Source organism: Lathyrus oleraceus, chromosome 1 (assembly GCF_024323335.1).
Source record: "Lathyrus oleraceus cultivar Zhongwan6 chromosome 1, CAAS_Psat_ZW6_1.0, whole genome shotgun sequence".
Classification (NCBI taxonomy): domain Eukaryota; kingdom Viridiplantae; phylum Streptophyta; class Magnoliopsida; order Fabales; family Fabaceae; genus Lathyrus; species Lathyrus oleraceus.
The window spans coordinates 60,925,505-60,947,344 of NC_066579.1; the positions used below are offsets into that span (position 1 = coordinate 60,925,505).

At 37.5% G+C, this 21,840-nt stretch overlaps 1 protein-coding gene and 1 pseudogene across 1 annotated transcript; both read right to left on the bottom strand.

Annotated features, from left to right (window-relative positions):
• Positions 1–8,527: 8,527 nt before the first annotated feature.
• Positions 8,528–9,169, bottom strand: LOC127091405 (phosphoglycerate kinase, chloroplastic-like; annotated as a pseudogene).
• Positions 9,170–9,532: 363 nt separating this feature from the next.
• On the bottom strand, positions 9,533–11,063 carry LOC127091416 (uncharacterized). The gene is made up of 4 exons (XM_051030052.1): positions 10,892–11,063; positions 10,478–10,632; positions 10,007–10,122; positions 9,533–9,917 (listed from the first exon to the last, which is right to left on the bottom strand). The coding sequence occupies exons 1-4, from the start codon at positions 11,061–11,063 to the stop codon at positions 9,533–9,535; spliced, it is 828 nt and encodes a 275-aa protein (XP_050886009.1).
• Between the last annotated feature and the right edge of the window lie 10,777 nt (positions 11,064–21,840).

The following is a 21,840-nucleotide window of genomic DNA, read 5'->3' on the forward strand; positions in this document are numbered from 1 at the left end:
GCTTTATGACATAAGTCAAGCAAGAATTCCCTCCTTTGGATTAAGTCTCTAAGAAGCCAAATAAGCAAATAATAATCCATGTATCAGATGAAACCAAAATAACCAAAACCAAGTATTCAAAGGAAGTCCCAAGTCAAAGGTATCAGATGGATTCTAAGGTCTCAAATTACAAGCCCCAAAGCAAAGGTCAATGTCCTAGTTCGAAGTCCATAACTCCACAATGATGCCAAGGATAGTAACCACAAGTCTATTAGTCAGGAGAAATGAGTTTCCTTTTTAATATTTTATTTATTAGTGTTTTCTTTTTAAGAATATAAAAGAAAATTCCAAATGGACAAAAAACAAATGATAAAATCACAAATAATGATATGGCATGCTAAACATAAAATATAAAGTAAATGACATAAAATAAAAGAGCTTAAAGTAAATGACTTTGAAGTAAAAGTTAATACAAATAAAATGTTAGTAAATGATGTTAGTAATCAAAAGTGAAAGATGGTTTGGTCAATTTTTAGAAAACACTCAACTATTCACCCACAAGCATGAAACATGAATCTATACATCATTATGAGAAGAGCTCCAACTTGGATAAAAATCAATAAGTATGCCACTAGCTCTCACAAATGAAAAGGGAGTAATATTTTCATACAATACCATGAGGAGTAGGAGACTTACAATCTAACTTATAAAAATTCCTTTGTTTTTTTGACAAATTTAGCACTATGTTAAGCAATCGTAATTAGACTTATGTAGAAGTCACAACTATCTGAGGCCGGTCAATAATAATATTAGTGTTAGTACATGCTAGAGAAATGATATGTAAATCATTCTCCTAAAGTCATGCCACACAAAAATAAAAGGGGGAATGATCAAGCACAAAGGCTAGGAGGATGGTCCATTACTTCAATCCACACTTCGTGACACTTAGAACAAACTTATGAATCAATCTAAAGTACCTTAAATGATCCATGATCAATTAGGAGGTATATTTGAAATGATGAAAGTTCATCAAGTACCAATCCACACATCATGAACAAGATGGACACAAGTCATGCAATTGATCAAAGGGAAAAGAAAGAGATGAAGAAGAAGGGGACAAGAGAGGTCACACCCAAATTGGATCAAAAGTTTGATAATGTCATCATCAAAATTAATCATCCATTTGGTGTATTAGGGTTTTAACCCCATAAACACCCAAGATCCATTGAGTTTGATGAGATTTATGATCCAAATTATCATGATCCAAGGCCAATAGAAGTTCAAAAAGATCACACAAATATAAAATGAAATTAAATGAAATAAAAATGCACCAAAAGTATTTTTAATTGAATTTTAAAAATAAAAATAAAATGAAAAATCCATAAAGTCCTTCAAAACACTAAATAAATGGCCAAGAAAAATTTGGAAGGTTGAAAATAAAATGAGAAACATGCAATAAATTTTTCAGAAGTAAAAAGTGCAGAAAAATATTTTAAAACCAATTAAAACAAAGGAGAAAACAGAAAATACATGAAAAATAGAAAATCAGTGAAATAAAATGTTGAAAAATAAAAACCAGATGATAGAAAAATAAAAGAGAATTTTAGAAATTATTTTGGGATTTTTTGGATGAAAAATGAAATTACTGTGAATTTTAAAAGAAAAAGCAATTAAAAATAATTAAAATCAGAAGAAACACGGAGCGTTGGATCACGCCTCATTAATTGACGTGGCAGATCCAACACTCCTCATATTAACATGCATGGTGGAACGTGCTACAAACAACACATGAGATCCAATTTAAAACCAGCCAATCAGAACACTTAGTTTGCCCAACGTGTCTGGCCAAACTCAGATGACCTGGAACACTCCGGTCATATTCTCTAGTGAGCTCTCACCGGAGTTTCATTGTTTGGTAAAATCAAAACACGAGACCACCACCATTGTGTTCCTCTTCTCATCCCGAATTCAACCTTATGCTCCAAATTCATTTATCTAAATTGAGCAAAGGGAATTTCAGAGAAGTTTCAGAAATAAGCAAGCCATGAAAAATGAAATTAAATGATGAACACGATCAATCAACGCCAGATAAGTTAGTGGAAAGCATCAAAGAGTGAATGACTATATTGTGGTAACTTGTTTGAGTTCAAATGATGCTCAGAACTACCTTGTCCAGATGGTGATCAGAAGTTTATGAAGCTCGATTTGGTTAGAGCATTTTAGAAGGTCTTAGAGCTTGAGAATTGTTGCAAAAGTTTCAGAGGATGCCGGGATGCTAATGGAATCAAGAAATGGGATTGAAACAAGCTGAAACTCAAAATACGATAGTTGATTTTTTCTGGAAAATTTTAAGTTTCAACAGGGATTTCTTGGCTCTCAAAAGCTTCGAAATGAACGCAGTAGCTTTCTCTATTTATAGGGAATGTGTTTGGATCCAAATATGTGTGGGATGATGCTGAATTCGTGCAAAACGAATTTGATCAGAATGTGAGAAAGTGCAACTCACCAAAACTCAGCCAAATGATGTGTTTCAAAGGTTAATTAACTTCTGAAGACTTGTTTAAACATGTTTAGGTCCAAAACACATGCTAATTTGGCTTGGAATTGAGATTAGTGAAGTTCAAAATTCGGGCAATGGAAATTTCTTCAGTTCCAAGTCACCATGTTCAACCCAATGGGGCATCCTACTTAGGAGGCTTTTTGATCTCATTCTTTTTGCAATGTGTTGACATCATAGAAAAGATTATAATGTACCAAGAATGGTTGCATTTGGATGTTTGAGAACAAAGTTATGTCATGTTGAAGTTGGCATGAAAATCTAATCATATAACTTAGAAAAATTCAAGTGTTCCATGGCTAAAAATGACCTATAATATCTCAATGAATTCCATGGCCTTCCAAGCATATTTTTACCTTGATCCTTGAATCAAACTTGTAGAGGGAGTCAAAAATGATATTGTGCAAAAATAATTAGCCTAAAATGTTGAAAATTAAAGAGGTTGTGATTTTTGAAAGTTGAGAAATAGTTACTTAAAAATAGGTCAAATTTCACCAAATCCACAAATGACCTATAATGTCTCAAAACTTTTGATGATCCTCCAAGAATAATTGGCTCTTATCATGCAAAAATAATCATTCAAAAATGTTGAGAATTGAAGGAATTGTGATTCTTGGAACCTTGACTTCAAAATGTTGACTTTTTTTATCAAACCTCTTAGAACAAGCTTGTGTACTTGGATTTTCCTTGCATTTAAAAGCACATGGATGATCATATGAACTCAAAATAAGGTGTCCTTAATTAAATCTTGATTAAATTTCTCAAAGCTTGAAGTTACTTGTTGAAGAAGGCATAAAAATAAACACATGAACTTTTGACTTTCCTTGAGAATTAAGCTACAAGACTTTGAGATGCTCTTGATTGAAAAACCCTACCTTGCACAATAAACTTAAGAAAAATAAAATATATTTTTGCTATTTTGATTAGTGGTTAGATAAGCAATTAATCATATAAACACAAAGGTAAAAAAACATCAGCAAATAGGTGTTTGATGATCCATGCAAAAGCAAAACCCAAAGATGAGAGGGACCAAAAGGTGACCTTGTTTATGTGCAAGGATACCAATGATATGTGGAATATTAGGATTAAAAATTAGGGTATGACACTCGGGTACAATTTTTTTATAGGAGTTAGTAAAAGTGAATGAGAGTTAACATTCTTATGTTGGAATATAATATTGTTTGAAGTTTATATCTTAGTTGGAAGCAAACATCGAGGATAAACAACAAAGGTAAAAAAATGGGTTCTATTTTATTTAAATAAAACATTAAGCAACATTTCATGTCGGTTGGTTAAACGATCGAGGAAAAAGATGATTTATATTATAATTAAAAATCTAATAAAATAAGGACTCCATTTTGTTTCTAAATGAATCACGAAATTATAGAAGCTGAGAATCGAAGCTCAAATCCTGAGTTACATTTTTAATCGATTTTCTTAAAAACCAAAGAACAAAATTTAATTAAAATAAAATAAAATCCCGCATTCTAGGATATTTTACCTCATTTTGAATCGATTAAGTGAAAATTTTGTCATTAAATATATTAGACAACTAGAGGTAACCCGTTGCAACATTCTCTCCCTAGTGAATGTCGTTATGAGTTACCCCTTACAAATTTTATACTCATCATTAAACATTTTCAGGAGCTAACTCTTGCAATTTTTTCTACATCATGCACATTGCACACTATTCAAGAAAATTATGCATCATACTTAGCTCGTTGTCGGTGGTTATCCATGTCAAACTAAGAATACTTCCTCTGTCCGTCGTATAATGAGCTACTCAATTGACTATTTCACACATATTAAAAAAAAGAATAAATGAAAGAGAAAATGATATTTTTTACTAAAGTACTCTTATCATATATTAAGAATGATGAAAATAATATTAATTAGAGGATAAAATTAAAAAATATGCATTATAAATTAAAATGGATCATTCATTTTGTGATACTATTTTATTTCAAATGAATCATTTATTATAAAACAAAGAGTAATAAATTTCTAAACTACGTCATAAAATATCTATAGGGGTTACATCTAACAAGGTAGGAAAATTTAAATTTAAAAATCGCATCCAAAATTTGTCATAGGAATTACCCCCTTGCAATGTGAACTTTTTATATTTGTTGGGATTTCTTCTTGCGACGATCCATACCTTTGAAATGGTCAGTGATCCTAAAAGTTAGATGACCATTAAAAGGCGTGTATATGGGAGATGTTCTATTTTGGAGGGGAATATACTTGAGTAATGCACATCTGACACATAGTTAGCATACTAGAGTTTTATCAAATATGTTTGGTTTTCACGTAAAACCAAAAATTAACAAAATTGAGTAAATGTAATTGAAGGAGGACTAGTTGAATTGAATGGATGGAGTAAGTCATGCATACAGAGATACTCATTTTTAAATGCATGTCTTATATTAGTTTGATGGCTGAATGGATATTAGGTTGATGAAATATGGTAATGTTGATGGCTTAAAAATGGCACTGCAACTTCCCTTACAGGGAACAATGTTACCCTGGTTGTATAGTATACTGGTGGTGATTATTTTTATCATTTGCAATAATGCATAATGCCAAAGCTGATGTAATAATGAACATTTGTTTTGAGTAATTTGTTAGCTTATCCTTTCACTTATTAAGGTAAACTTTGGCATCTTGAGCCATAGATGGAAAATAGTATTCGGCTCTTACTACTAAATGACGTCCAAATATGCCCTCGTGGACTCCATCAAGAACATATTTGGCTTCCTCTTCTTCATAACACTTTAACGAGTGGGTGGACAGTCCTCTTTCGTACAACACATTATTCTTTTTACGAGGTTATCCTCAGAAAGGTCAGTCAGTATTGTTCCGACCTTTATATATGTTATTATCAATGTTATCCATGACCACGAGGGGTATATCGTACCATCCGTCATAGCTACCATCAAGCTTGATATGACAATGTTGGATTTGTCTAACATCTCATGAATGAAGGAATGGTTGTCGCCTGATGCTTTCATGCTTACAAGTTTTGAAAAAACATCTTCCCTTAGGTTATGATTTCGAGGTATGTGTGCGGTTTCATAAGACCTATATGAGGCCAACTCGTCCTTTACTATGATGAAGTATTTATGTAGTGAGGGGTATTTGGCATGCGCATACAATTTGACTTGGTAGAAAATGAGTTTGTGAATCCATGCATAATTTGACTTATTATGTGTCGCACCTCGAAAAACGGGGATACGACTTAAAGCGAAGCGCAATCGCACGCTCGCAATGATGGACTGAACAGAGTCGCCACCGAACTTTATTTATTCCTAAAAAGGAAAGGGGAAATATCGATAAAACCCAAGAAAGAACGACAATGATTATGGTCGTCGCAACCAATATCAGGGTTCGGGAGTCGATTACGCAAGGGGAAGGTATTAGCACCCCTCACGTCCGTTGTACTCAACGGGAACCATTAGGTTAGTTGTGCGCGTTAGTGTTAGTTGAAATATTAGGCTTTTCGAATTATTAGGTGGGAAAGAAAGAAAGGATGAGAAGAGAATGTTTTTGGATTTTTGACGAAGGACTAAACCTAGGTTTTTTATTAGTAGGCTTGACAAGATTTACAAATCCTGCTCCTACGTATCTCAAAAGAGAAATCAAGGCTTACGTAGTTCTGGATAGAAAAATGTTTGTTTGTTGGTCGATTTTAGCGAAAGCTATATTGTATTAATCGACGAAAACATTGTTTTACCCAAAACAGATGAGGAGTGGACGCGTACCACACATCGAACGGATTTATAAATCTACATTCGGAAAAGCGTCATTTATCTCTACTCAACAATCGTGGCCGAAACATTGTTTTGTATCACTTAAGACAATATATCTTTCGTTTATGAAAAAGGTTTTCGATTAATCGCACGTCGGCAAAAAAAGAGTTTGATTGGTTGGATGTATTTTGAGTGATGGCGAGAGCTTGGATGGGCGAGATATACATCTCGAATCCTAGTCTCAGGAGTGCACGGTATACACCATGTTCCATTTCCATCTTTATTGAAAAAGTATTAAGGTAGGAATTAGGTATTTTGAAGTTTGAAAGACGAGTACTTGTGACCTGCAAGCTCTTACAGCTTGGGTCTAGTACTCGGGACTACGTCTGGACATTCCACCCAGGCAGTCTGTTTCTTTCCAATATTGCTAAGAAAATGATTCGAATATTTACGAATGTTTTGGAGGGAAGACGAATATTTATGGCTTGCAAGCTCTTACAGCTTGAGCCTAATATTCGGGATTATGACTGGATATTCCCTCCAGGATAATCTTTTTCTTCCAACTTTATTAAGAAGAGGTTTGAATATTTGGAATGTTAAAGAGAAGACGAATATTTATGGCTTGCAAGCTCTTACAACTTGAGCCTAATATTCGGGATTATGACTGGATATTCCCTCCAGGATAATCTTTTTCTTCACGTTTTATTTAGAAAATGATTTGAATATTTGAGTGTTTAAGAAAAGACGAATATTTATGGCTTGCAAGCTCTTACAACTTGAGCCTAATATTCGGGATTACGACTGGACATTCCATCCAGGTAATCTTTTTCTTCACGTTTTATTTAGAAAATGATTTGAATATTAAATTAAAACAATTAAAGTACCGAGGTTTGAAATTATTGACAGTTAAGTTGATGTTGCTTAAGAGCTCATTGTAAGAAGGCCCAAGAGTAAGCCATGTGAGGTTGATGGCGATGCTTAAAAGCAATCGACTTACAAGGGTATGAAAATGGGCTCGACATTGAATCGAGAAACAGGTAATTTATATTCTTAAAACGGTTTTGAATGGATGATGAATTTAAAGGATACCAAATTTATGTTATTAAGTGATAATGAAAATATGAGTGCAAGAGAAATCAATAATAAAACCTAAACATGAAAAAAAGAAAAAAAAGAAAAAAAAGAAAAAAAAAATGAATGCTAAAAAACAAAATGCTATATATGGATATTGAACCCACTACCCCAAGGAAGGCAAGATAAACCTTCCTCCACTTGGCCACGGACGACCCATTGTTATTATAACAGTCCCTTAAATACATAAACACATAAATAAATAAATGACCAAATTAAAGAAAAAAAATAAGCTCTGCATACCCCTAAGGCCCATCAGGGCCCAGCAAACCAAAAAGAAACGGAGGTGGTCGCCCCACAAAGCCCAAAAGGGGTCCGGGTCCAAACCGGGTTATCCGGATCCACAAGCTCGATCCGGTTAACCCTCCACCTCAAACTTCCTCTCCTCATTCTGATACTTTCACACAAAACATCTCCATTAAAGAAGGAAAACACTTCTCCTCACCCTAACTGAAACTCAACCTCACAAAAAAACACCGATTCACAGTTATAAAAAAAAAACACTGATTCACAGTTATGAAAGAAAAAGGAAGATATACGCACATTTACGAGACCGAAAACGAGATGAAGAAAGAGCCAGAAATCTACCGTCGGTATGCCTTGGAAGCGAATAGACAAGTATGCGGTTCTCTCTCTTTTTCCTCTTTCGGAATCGACGCCTTAGCTACTTTGCTTGAGCTCCCAAGAATCACCTGAATCGATTTCGTTGCCTCTCCTAAGGTTCGTCGCCTCCTGGATTTTTATGGATTCGCCGTTTTTTCTTACCCCCAAAATTCCTTAGGGTTTCGTGAATAGTAACCCCTTTTATATACGACCTCTCTGATGTGTTCCCTGTGGTGTAGTGGAGCGCTGTCCGTACGGAGGATGCTGGAGGTTTTTGTCTTCACTCAAGCTGGTGGTCCCTCTCGTCTGCTTTTCTGTACCGTTGGTAGTGACCAGGAGCTTAGGCACCTGTCCATGTAGTGGAGCGTGAGTTCTGAAATTGTCTGCTCAAGCTTGGTGGTCCCCCCTCAACTCTCATCCTATTTTTTTACCACAGGTAAATCACTGCTATGAAACCACTTGAGTATACGTTTTTGAATTAATGGTACATTGGTTGTGTTAATTTCATCTATTGCTGATACTTGCAGAACATACGCCACGCCGGGTGGAATTTCAGCTGAGGTTTGCAAGCGACATGATTCGTTCGTGGATTAAATTGGTGTCGGCGAGATATCGCAAAGCTATCTTGACACGGTTCTAGTGTGGCTTCGTCGAGAGCAAGGACACCTGGAAGCTCTTTGCCTTCCACTAACTCCAAACTCGCACCACCACCAGTGGAGGTGTGGCTCATGACTTTAGCGACTCCTACTTCCTCCACAGCAGCGACAGAATCTCCTCCTTCAATAATAGTTGTCACCCCTTTTTCACTGAGGTCTGCCAGCTTCTTTGCAATAGCCTCTGTCCCAGTAGCAAACTTGTCAAACTCGAACACTCCCATTCTATATGACGGTTTTGGTGGTGTTCAATGCTTCGGTGAATGTTTTAATAGAATCGGGACCAATATCCAATCCCATCTGACCATCGGGAATGGCAGATGCTGGCACAATCTAGCTGTTCGCATCAAGAGCGAATTTGTCTGCAGTCGTGACATCAACGGTAACAAGAGCGACACCCCATTTTCTAGAAGTGATGAACCAACTAAAAGACTTTTTGCCTTGTGAAATGTGAAGATCATCCCTCCACCGAGAAGAAGCATGCCAACTTTTTCTAGAAGCGACTCAATCACACCAATTTTAGATGAGACTTTGGAACCACCCACAATTGCAGCAAATGGCCTTTGAAGGATTTCTATCTAAAGCTGCTCTGCATACATATTGAAAAGTTGCTCTGCCATCAGAAGCATTTGAAGGATCGCTATCTAAATCAGTTGACTTTCGAAGGAAAAAGCTATTGAAAAAGTAAAACCTCTTCTGCTCATCAGGTTAGTATTGGTCTGAATTTCGACTCGCTTTAATAGCCCGAATACGCATATGGTCGGATCAAAATCTTCATGGCTTATATCTTATATCGCAAACTTGCTTTTTATGAGTTTAAAACTTGAATCCCTTTACTGATTTCAGGTGTTTGGTAGAATTTAGCATTTGTTACTGAAACTCCAGACGTTACGGCTGAACTTCCATGTATCAAACCATGAGAATACTCCATTTTTATTGGATTTAGAGAAAAACCCCTTCAAAACTTTTGAGTTGCCAAGGTAGATATTTGAACTGAATTCTCCATCTAACGTGCTAGCGGCAACAGTGAGGGTCCAAGGAGCAACGTTGCAAGCCGTTCGAGGAAAAACCGAGTTTCCAACAAAAGCGGAAACAAGAATTCCTTTTTGAAATACATGGAATGCTCCAACACTGACAGCATCCTCAAAGTAATTCGGCTGTGGAGGATTAGGACCAAGGGAGAGAGAAAGTATGTCAACACCATCATGAATGGCATCATCCATAGCAGAAAGAACATCAGCACCACTGCAAAATCCAAACCAACAGGCCTTGTAGATAGAAAGTCATGCACTTGTATCCTTTGAAGTGCAATAGCCGTTATGGAATGGTTTAACCTTAGACTCTTAAGGTTAGGTGATCTTGCCACAAGTCCCTCAAGTGCTTCCACGTTAATCTCTCCTTTAAGGTAAGCAGAATTTAGAGCGACGAGTGATGTATGGTTCAGACTAGTCTAGGAATCCCAAGGAAACAAATGGTAAGCCTTTTTCCATCCTTGTTTACACCTTTCATGTGTCGTAGACTTGGTGAATTTACGCAGAACTTATTGTGTTTGATGCTGTGCAGGATCCTGGGTCATGGTGCAGTTTGTTGAGCTACCATAAGTGTGACGGTTCGCTTCACCACATAAACACGACAACGTATTACTGCAATATTACCCTTTCTGCTTATATCAAGTTCTGTTGGTCGGAATTTTGACTTGCTTCGATGGATTGATACGGCGTGAAGTATCCCGCAAATGCTTGAAGAGCAGAAATTATCCTCGACGATGCGTTCATTTCAAACAGACTCAGACTTTCACCAGTGACCTTTGCGCCATTTTCTAACATGATGACAGAAGTGAAATCCCTATCAGTTGAGCTAACAGCAACTATAAGCATCCATGGAGCAAGATTAGTAGCAGAACTCAGAATTCCTTCGTTTCCAGCAGGCGAAACAACAAGCACTCCGCGGTTAGTAGCCGCTGCTCCTCAAAACAGTAGCATTGTACTTTATTAAGGTAAGCTCCAGCCTGAGTTTCTAGAAGAAAGCAGGTTTTAGATTTTTTTTCAGTTTTTGTGGCATCTCCCTCCTGTCCTTAGATCCGGCTGTGTTCTTCAAAAGTGAATCTGCATGCAACAACTCCTTTTGATTTTCTTAGTTTTTTTTGGGGTATCGACTGTTATGATTTGGTTTGATCTTTGCAGGGTCACAGTTGTGTTTGCTGTAATGACAATGCCGACATTCACTTACGGTAATTTGAGTGATTCCATTTGGCTTAATTGACTTGAAATCCAGGAGAAGGAGTGAAGCTAAAGGTACAAGGATCGCAGGTATGACAGAAGAGTCGAAAAGCTTGTCGGAAGCATCGAATATTTTGACAGTGTCGCCGCCAAAGGCAGCCAATAACGACATTGATGGATCCAAGAGATTTGTCACTGATGTAACCGAATTGAAAATTTCAAAAGATGATGGGATATTGTTGTAGTGTGGGAATCCCAGCTAAAAGTATGCCGAATGCTCTCCTTTGAATGGTCCTCTGGCGAATTCTCTTTTCCTCATCACTACTAATCAACCAGCAGTGAAGATTCCTTCAGTGCAGCAGCAATGAATAAGTGGTCCCGTGTGAGCATCTTTGCTTTTTGCAGTGAGGTGAAGGTCTCCTCCATTAAAAGCAATTCATGTGTTTTGCTAACACTAGAGAAACTTTAAGCAGCATATGATGTCCCCCAATTAGAGATGTAGTTTATCAGTGTGTTTTGTCTATTTGTTTTCAATGTTGCTGCTTGAAGTACATCTATTGATACTGTAATTTCCCATGTTCTTTCATGTATACAAACAACCTAGCCTTATTGGTGTCTTGCTTCACAGGAAGACTTCTGAATTGACAATTCAAATAGTCCTTAAATTTCTGGAAGTATCTCATTAGCTTCTGTAAAAGACTACTTATGTCGCCAAAGTGACAGGATAAACAAATCTGCCCAATCCGCCAATTCCGTAAAATGATACCGCCGCAGTGCTAAAAGATGCTCTTGCAACTTAAATGCCTCCTTAAGCACATTGATGATTAATTTGCGGACATAATTGTATTCAACCATGATTTCCTGAATTAAGCATTTGTCAATTATAATATCAAGTGGCATCTCAAATGTTGACAACAAATTCTGCTTTTGAGTAGCATCACAATCAACAATTTTCTTAAAACTGCCCAGCAGTCTTTCCCGGCTGCTCCCATCAGATGCATCAGTTGAAACATATTTCTTATGGTCTACCACATCCAGTGAAGCATCAAAACAATATTTGGAAACATCAACCAAACCATCCTCATTCCTATGGCCAATTTCTTCATATTCATTATTCTGATTACCATGAGTAGATGCACAACTATCCAAAGGATATGAAGATGTGCTTAAACAGATTGAATTGGGAAAATTTTCAGGGCCAAAATCGGGGTATGACATTATGCCCCCATATCTGACGCGAGAGTGAGGCCGACTATGAATGCTTCATACTCCTCCTGATTTTTAGCGATAAAACCTCAAATGAAGAATGGTCCTATAACCAAGAACGGATTCGGAGGTCGGTTATGCAAGGGGAAGGTTAGAAGTTTTTGTTTCAATTATTGGTTTTATGTTAATGTATGGTAATGACTACTTACATATGAGTCTTTTTTGAATGGGCTATTAGTTTCGTGAGTTGTATGCTATTGGTTTTGAGTTACCATTTCTGTTGTAGACTGTTATCAAGTTTTATGGATGTTTCTGGTTGTTGTAATTAATTTGAATGTTTGAGATGGTTAGTGAAGTTCAATGAGTAGTGTTGGGAATTTTGACAGTGAGTGTTATGTGATGGGTATGACATATGAATTCAAATGGCTTGGAATAAATGGTTTACTCTTGGGGGCTAAATGTCATGCATTCCTATTGTTTGATGCTTTGCCATTTTGAAATGCTTGTGATAATGGCTTGAATTCTATGTTCCATTTGCAAGTATCGAATCGTGTTGGGCATGTTGATCATGTGGAATTGGATGCAAGGCTATGAAATGTAGTTTGGATTGCTTGGAAGAGCTTGTTTAGACATGTCATTGTTGTAGTCTTTGTTGTAATGTAAAATGAAATATGTGAATTGAAAATGGATGTATGCAATGATAATTGGATGTAATTGGACATGAAAATGTATGCATGAAAATGAGTTTGGAAATGTTTGGAAGTTAAATATTATTGAATGTTTGGAAATGAGTGTATGTATGGTTTTGATCTGAAATGAACTATGGATGGAATAGAAATATTGTAACTTGAATTCGGTTTGAAATTTGAATGTATGTAATTGATATGAATAGAAATGTGAATGTATATGGAATGTGAATTGAATGAATGAGTTAGTGTAATGGTTTGAATTGTATTGAAGATTAATTTGGAAATTGAAATGGTAATGATTTATAAGTGGTTTAAAAAAGCTTAAAATGAACATGGTTAAAAATGGTCAAAATGAACATGAACATGGATTATGACTTGAAAAATGACTTTGGTTAGATGCTTGAATTTGATCAACTGGTTGACCAAAAGTCAACTTAGGTAAAAATGTGTATTTTCTTCTGAATAATGGAATGTGGACCACAATTCCCCTGAACCAAAGAGCTTATGCCCTGATGTGAATCAAACCAGATGAACATCGGTCAAACAAAAGGTCATGAACATGTGAGGCTTTGAATATATTCCAATCAATGAATCAAGGCCATGAATATTAATCAAGCGGATGGACCATCCATTATGGGCCAGATGAAACCTCAATCTTGAATGCATACATAAAGGTATGATAGGGAGGGTAGGATATGGACACCACTGGAAATTAGGGTTTCATGGATCGAATCCAATACTAATGAATTAGGGTTTCCCCTATGCTCCATGATAAAGACAACTAGGATGAAGGAATCACCTCCTATTTAATGTCCTGTGTGATAAAAACCCTTGAATCCATGATTTAATGCTTTTTTAATGCAAGTGGACTGTACTATGCTACTATGGATATATAAATGAGATGAATGCTTATCAGGATATGTAAATAATTAGGATTAGTGACCTAGATGATCATTATGAAGGGTATGGTGAATTTTGGGGTATGACAGTTGCCCATATTTAATATTCTCAAACCTGAATGAATGGATAGTAACAACTTTCAGAAATTCATGGTAGGAGGGAATTATGTACTAAAATATCGAAAAATTTGCCCACCAAGAAAAAATGAAATGTGAAGATAGGTCACAAAGAAATTCTCCACTAGGATATAGGATGAACAAACTAGCCGTTGTACAGGGCAGCTGCTGAGGATGAGAAGTTATTTGAGTGAAATGGATAACTATGGAAATGTTAGATATGCATGACGTATGCAATATGATAATGAAATATGGGATCTTTTTTTCATTTTATCTTTACTAACAAGTTCTAGCAGGCACTGAGAAAGATGTTTTTCTGTTGGGGGATATATTGTGAGATATTTTTGGGAAATGTTTTTCCAGGCAAAACCTGGGCTTTGAGGTGATAGATGACTTCACTGGGGAAGACAGTAGGGGAATTAGAAAGTAAATAGTTGGTCGTCAACTCTGAGGTTGGGGATAGAAACATGACCAACTCTGATTCCTGAGGATTGAAGCATTTTGACCTCAATCCTGTGAATGGGGTCAAACTGGACATTCTCAACTCTGCAGTTGGAAAAAAATTATGATCAACATTGGCTATGAGGTTGGAAAAAGGATAGGCGTCAACTCTGGGGTTAGGTATAACAGGATGGACATCGGCTCTAAGGTTGGGAACAAAATGGTAGGCGTCAACTCTAAGGTTAGATTTATAGATATCAGCTCTGGGGTCGGGGATAAGAAAATATACAACAACTGGATAGTTGGGAAAAAGGTATTCATTCAACTCTGAGGCTAGGGGCAAAAAGGTACGTCAAATCCAAAGTTGGAAAAATGCATACATTCAACTTTGAGGCCAGAGGTAGAAAAGGTACATCAACTCCAAAGTTGGAAAAACGTAGGCGTCCAACTCTGAGGCTGAAGGTAAAAAAAGATAAACGTCAACTCTGAGGTTGGAAAAAGGTAGATACTCAACTCTGAGGCTAAAAGTAAAAGAGATACACCAACTCCGAAGTTGGAAAAATATAGTTGCTCAGCTCTGAGGCTGGGAGTAAAAAATGGTAATCATCAACTCCATAGTTGGAAATAAGCAGATACTCAACTCTCAGGTTAGGAAAAGAATGATAACATCAACTCTAAGGTTGGAAGCAAAACGGTAAACAACAACTCTGAGGTTGGAAAATAGGAAAAGCGACAACAACTCTAAGGCTGGAAAAGGGGTAACAACTCTGAGGTTGGGGTAAGAAAAGGGAAACAACTCTGAGGTTAGAAAAGGGGGCAACAACTCTGAGGTTGGAAAAGGGAAAACAACTCTGAGGTTGGGGTAAGGAAAGGGAAAAAACTATGAGGTTGGAAAAGGGGCAACAACTCTGAGGCTGGAAAAGGGGCAACAACTCTGAGGCTAGAAAAGGGGAAACATCTCTGAGCCTGAAATAAGAAAGGTTATCATCAACTCTGGGGTTGGGAATGAGAAACATACAACTCTGAGGTCATATATAAGAGAAAGACAACAACTCTGAGGTTAGAAATAAGAGAAATAGACAACAACTCTAAAATAAGAAAGGTGCAACAACTCTAAGGTTGGAGTAGGAACTGACATCAACTCTGAGGTCGGGTATAGAATGGCCTCTCAACTCAGGGGTTGGAGGTAACAACATCATCAAGTTTGAAATTGGAAAAAAAGGTGATTATCTATAACTCTGCAGTTGGAGAAAAGGGATACCAATACCAATGGGTATTGAAAACAAGGTGATAGACACCGACAAGCGAATGGACATCAATACAGGCAAGTATTGAAAAAAAGTGATAGAAACTGATAAGCAAAGGGATAACAATACCAACGGGTATTGAAAAAAAGTGATAGACACTGATGATTGGTTAACTGGTTTTTTGGATTTGGGAGATAGGGGTAGGAATCACCAGACATGAGTTGGGTTTAAAAAGGGTTTTACCAATGGGGATTGGACTTTGCAAGAGGTTTGCCAAACAAGGTTTGGGCTTTGGCAGGATATGTCAATTGGGCACTTTATTGTAGGCACGGAAACCTCAAGGGGTCCCACAGGCACAACGAAGAGGATGAAGTTTTTGAAACATGGTTACCCTTCCCACGACTCACTAAACCTACACTGGGTATTTCGAAACAAATCAAAAGGAAAAGTCTTGACAGAGACAACCCTTCTCGTGCAAAAGGAAACAAGGGGGAGATGTGATTTCATGCACCAAGCAACGAAATAAACTCACGAAAGGAGAGTTATCTCAATGAAATCATCTCTATGAAGAAGGCCAAATTCTTACGACGGGTAAGCGAAAAGGAATGACTTGAAAAATCTCGTCGGGGTTGCCAACTAGGAATTTTACAGGGTAAAAAAGGTCATGTATTTTATTTTTTAATGCCAACAGGGTGGGCTATGGGAAGGTGCCAACAGAAATGGGTTGTTGGATAATTCTAAGAGAGTTTCAAGCTTGCTTCTTTCTTGTTAGAGAGCTTCATGCTATGCTGGATGATATGCATGAATTGGATGATATGAATTATGCATGTCAGGTTGATACAATGATATGAGGGTATGTTGTTGCCCCAAGATTGGGTATGGTGTAATGAATACTGAGAAAAATTTGCTTGAGTTGCAAGGCTTCTGATTTATAGGGTACGGGTTACATCTTGCATGACTTCTTAACATCCTATCTTCTTGATATTGTTGGCGGAAGAATCTGAGATGGACCTTCTGATGCCCCAGGAAGGATCTTAAAAGCTTTCATAAGAAAGGATAGAACCTTCCTCTCTTTAGATTGTCTTACCCCAGTCTGTTGGGTATCTGCACGGGTTATCCCATACACAAATTATGAAGCAGCCTTATCATAGATTATCTCAATATGACCTGCCCTAGTCTCTTGGAACTGCATTCCTATAATTAACCGTCTCAGAGAGATTGACTTCTTGTGCTCTTGGGATGGCCTGCCCTAGTACGATCCTTGAAGTAACTTTGCCTCTGTCTGGTTGATCTTTAAGGGAAAGTCCCTGACTAATTGATCTTCGGAGAGATTTATCGAATCTGGACTTGACTATCTCAGATTGAGTGAATCTTGTAGAGATTTCTCGATGTGACTGCTTCAAATTGACTGAATCTTGTAGAGATTTCTCGACGTGACTATCTTAGATTGACTGGATCTTAAAGTGACTTGTCTTTTTGCTCAACAGAGTCTTTAGAATTCTACCTTGGTGTGATCAAGAGAAGTGGCTTGTCCCTGCTCAACGGAGGTCTCAGGCATTCTACATTTTTTATCAAGACAAGTTCATTTGAGAAATGATAATGATAATGTCATGTTTATGCTAGTTCTGAGATCCAATTTTGTTCACTGGAACTATGACATGTTGTGAATAGATCACTAAGGAGAATGTCATATCGATACCAACACGAATGATAAGCAAATCATTAAGGAGTCATTTTTAACACGATATTACTGACTATAGTATGCTTTTGAAATAAAATCTCCTTCAATTAGGTATTTTGAGGGTTGTAACGTGGCCTGGTTCATGGTTTTCAGAAAAAAGGATTTATGGCTCAAAACCTTTTCTAACCCACCTGTTCTCCTTAATATTCTCTAGTCCTACGTTCAGCTAGTTCAATACAAGCGCTCTTCTTCCAAAAGGGACTTAGGAGTGAAAATGATAAACCAACGAGGTTTTTTGGAGTGGAAATCATGCACCTTCTATTTGGTTTGTAGCCACACGATTCTGCTCTTACTGAAGATTTTCTTTTCTTTTTTTGATTCCTCTTTGCTTTGCATTGCTTTTATTGTTGATTTCCCTACTTTTGCTGGTTTGACTTTGATTTGCAATCCACAGGAATGCCCTAATTTTTTCCTAAGTCACTTGTTCTCAAGTTTTCGACTTAGTGGGCTTTCTTCTTGTGATTTTTTTATGGAACAAATCGTGTGACATTTGTTTGATTGATTGGAAGGGACGTTGTGACTGCCTCGTGTCTCTGGGGGTGAGGGACAACCGATGTGGATTTTTGGTTTCCGACCTCTTGTGAGGGATAAGATGTGGTTGATACTCAGATAGGACACTCCTCTTTTGAAGTTTGAATGTTTGGTCGAACTAACTGACGACTACCCTACCCCGGGTTAAGATTGAGGGTTTTACGTTCTGGAAGAAACTCATACTCCTTGGCTCGAAAGGGTTCACTAGGGATTATCTTCCTTATAACTTTGGTGTTTGGGGATTTGAAGTAATGCCTTACATCGCCAGTAAGGTTCTATTCAAAAGCGTACGTGCAATGATTTCGTGTTTTCAATTTCATCATTCTCCTTCTGATTTTGCTTAACAAAAGCTTGATATTGATGAGAAGTATGAGTGGACATGAATTTATTTATTCAAAATATGCATATTTATTTCAATGTCATTATTATTCAAAAATAAACGAGTTTATTACAAATGAATGTTACAAATGACAAACAAGAAAAGGTACACATGAAGAATTATTGAACAAACTAGTGATTGCTAGAGTGATCAGCCTTATTCTTCCCACAACTTGGGATTTTGGTGCCTGCAGAAGCTGATGGAGTAGTCCTACAGATGGAACTTCTTCAGATCTACCCTGGCTTCTACTTGCACTGATCATGGCATTTGAGATGTGCCTTCCCGTGAAGTCTTGGGAGTGCGTACTACATTCAGGCCTTGTGGTGTGAACACAATAACTCTTGAATCAATCAAATCTTATATCTTGTACTTGAGAGCTTTTCAATCCTCGGTCGTGTGCCTGGGTGCTCCATAATGGAATACACACATGGCATTTACATTGTAGCCACGAGGGAGAGGTGTAGGAGGAGCCCTTGATTCTCACATCTGAAATAATGAATGCGGAAGCAATAAAGGGAGAAGTTTATTGTATGACATAGGAACATGATCCATATACCTCTCAGACTTCTTTTTCTTTCTCTGACCTTACCGAGCATAGCTCCCTTGCTGATTGGGATATTGATTCTACACTGGGTTGCTTTTCCTGGGTCGGGGGACAGAAAATGACTGCTGACATGGAGCCTTTGGAGATCCAGGCTGAGGATGGTGTCCATGAGGTAACTCCTGGTGTGGAATAGAGTCAGCAGTCCAATTGTTGCAAGTTTTTCCATGCGTCACAAAATTGGTGCAGTCTTCATCTTCATCCCCCTCGATCACTGCAGCTGAGTGTTGCTCATTACCATGAATGAACCCTCCACTACGGAAAATGGGTTTCACATATTCATCCTTAATCACAGACGACCCTTGTTGGAAACCCAAACTAGCTCTGCTCTTGTTCATAGCGACCTCTACCATCCGGCCGCACTGATCAGAATTACCGTCTTCAACAATCTTCTGTGCGTCTTTAAAAGAGGACATAGGTGCCCCAACTTTCTTTTCTTCAGAAATAGATAGAGCTTGGAATGTCGTTCCAATCTCATCCTCAACTTCAACATATGAGAAAGACGACAAGTGACTTACCAACAAAGCTTTCTCCCTACCAACGATAACGAGCTTACCATTCTTCACAAATTTCAACTTCTGATGCAGAGTTGATGTAACAACTCCCGCCTTATGTATCCATGGCCTTCCTAACAAGCAACTATAGGCCAGGTGGATATCCATTACTTGGAAAGTAATTTGGAAATCACTCGGACCTATCTTCACAGGAAGGTCCACCTCACCAATAACATTTTTGCGAGAACCATCAAAAGCTTTGATGATCACGCCCTGTATCTCATCAGAGCTCCTTGATATGGTAATCTGGAAAGAGTTAATTTAGGGAGTACATTCAATGAAGAACATGTATCCACCCATACATTGGACAGAGCATCTTCCTTGCAGTTCATCGATATGTGCAGTGCTAAGTTGTGATTTCTACCTTCCTCGGGAAGTTCTTCATCACAAAAGCTCAGATTGTTGTGGGAAGTGATGTTAGCCACAATGTGATCAAACTGGTCTACCGTCACATCATGTTCCACATAAGCTTGCTCCAATACCTTTTTCAATGCTTCTCTGTGCATTTCAGAATTCATGAGCAAAGACAACACTGAAATCTTGGAAGGAGTTTGGAGTAGCTGCTCCACCATATTAAATTCACTCTTAATCAAACGAAGTACCTCATCATCATCATTAGGCTTCAAACTGCTGGATTCACCAGACTTACATCTTGGAGCATGTAAGACCCCAATTTTTGCCCTAAGATCCCTCATGGCCCATAACACCATATCATGGCCTCAAGGATCATTGCATACCCTGGCTTGCCTCCTAGTGGGTGGGATACCTTGTGAGTGTGGTTCTTGATCACCAAGCATGTATTGCATTTGTATATCATTGCTTTTCATATGTTTACTAACCAAAAGTACAAAAAAATATTGTCATCTAACCATGTTTCTTGCAGTTGAAGCAATCATCAGTCAAACAGTCAAAACCAGCCATTGAGCTAGATGGTGACCATTCTTGAAGAATTTGGGCACCATGATCATTCATAAGAGGTTCATATGAGCTATGATATCATTTGGGATCAAGATCTCAAGAGAAAGAGGCTTGAAATTCATCAGAACATGGCCCAGTCCACCAAAACCATAGAAAAGTCAACTGTGGTCAACTGTAGTCAACTGTACATTTAATCAGGAATTTGAAGGTGTGAGATGGTTGGAAAGGTCTCATTCATGTCCATATGAGCTTCATTCAACATTTCAAAGATCAAGGTTGAAGGATTTGATGTCAGACAAAAAGTTTCCAAAAATGGAAATGACCTGTAATTCTCACCTGCCCAAGATGGAAAGTTATGCTCCTCAAAATTACATCATGAACCAAGCTTCAAATCAAAATTTGTCCAACATGAAAGTTGAAGATCTTGTTCTCACCTTTCCAAAAAGTCCAAGAACACTCAATTCCCATGTGTGGTTGACAAGATATGGTCAGATCATTTTCAGAAAATGCCCGAATTCAAAGTGGCATAACTTTCACTTGGAATGGCCAAATTGGATGGTTCTTCTTTGAGCAAATCCCATTTAACATGTACTTTCATAATCCATCACCACATTTTACCAAAAACCTTCACATAAAAAGGTCATTTTTTAAGTGAACCAATTAAAAACCAAGGGCAAAATGGTCCAACTTTCAAAGTACATGGAATTTTGACATGGGACCAATTCCAATAGCTTCTAAATGCAAATTATGACTTGTTCAAATTGAAAAATCACTGTTACATTAAGCCTAGCCATCCAAGGGCAAAAATGCCAAATTGCCATAATGTGCATATTTCACTAATCTCCATTTTTGGGCTAATCATGATTAAAGTTTGGATTAGGCAATCATATATAAGGTTAATTATAACAGAAACTCAGGGAGGATCACTTTTTCAGATCTAAGATCAAAATCCTCAAAATTCTCTCACTTTTTCTCCACTTTTCACATAAGCATTTTTTCATCATTTCATCAAAAATTCTCCATTGTTCTTGCAAGTTTTTGTTTGAATCTTCATGTGTAGGTACTGTTGAAGTTCTGTTTGAAAGAATTAAAGCAAGATTCGCACAAGAACTCCATTGTTGGAAGCTTGAGTTCTCCCATGGCAGCTGAAAATTTTCATTGATTCATGCACGGTTGAGCTAAGAATTCTTCACCAATCACTTTCATAAGCAACATACGCGAACTGTTTCACATAATTAAAGCCAAAAAACGCCAATAACACGAGTTGCATAATCACACGGTAAATTTTCGAAATCTTTAATTCGTGAAATCAAGATATGGCTTATGTAGTGCGTAGAACGTAGATCATTTTGATGCTTGAACCATGCGATTTCATTGAGTATTCATGGAGATATTCAGATTTAAAGATCGCGCATCAAAACAATTCTTGCATGGATCTCTTTGTACATTGATCTTTAGACTTAACCATGGCCATAACTGCGATCTACGTGGAGAGACGAAGAAAACGGTATAAGACTCGTGCGATTTGGTCGAGAAAAGCTCATAACCGTAGCTGGAAATGGAAGGACGATGAACACGCGACGCAGCTTTTGGATTCTGGAAATTTTTCGCAGCTTGATCCATTCA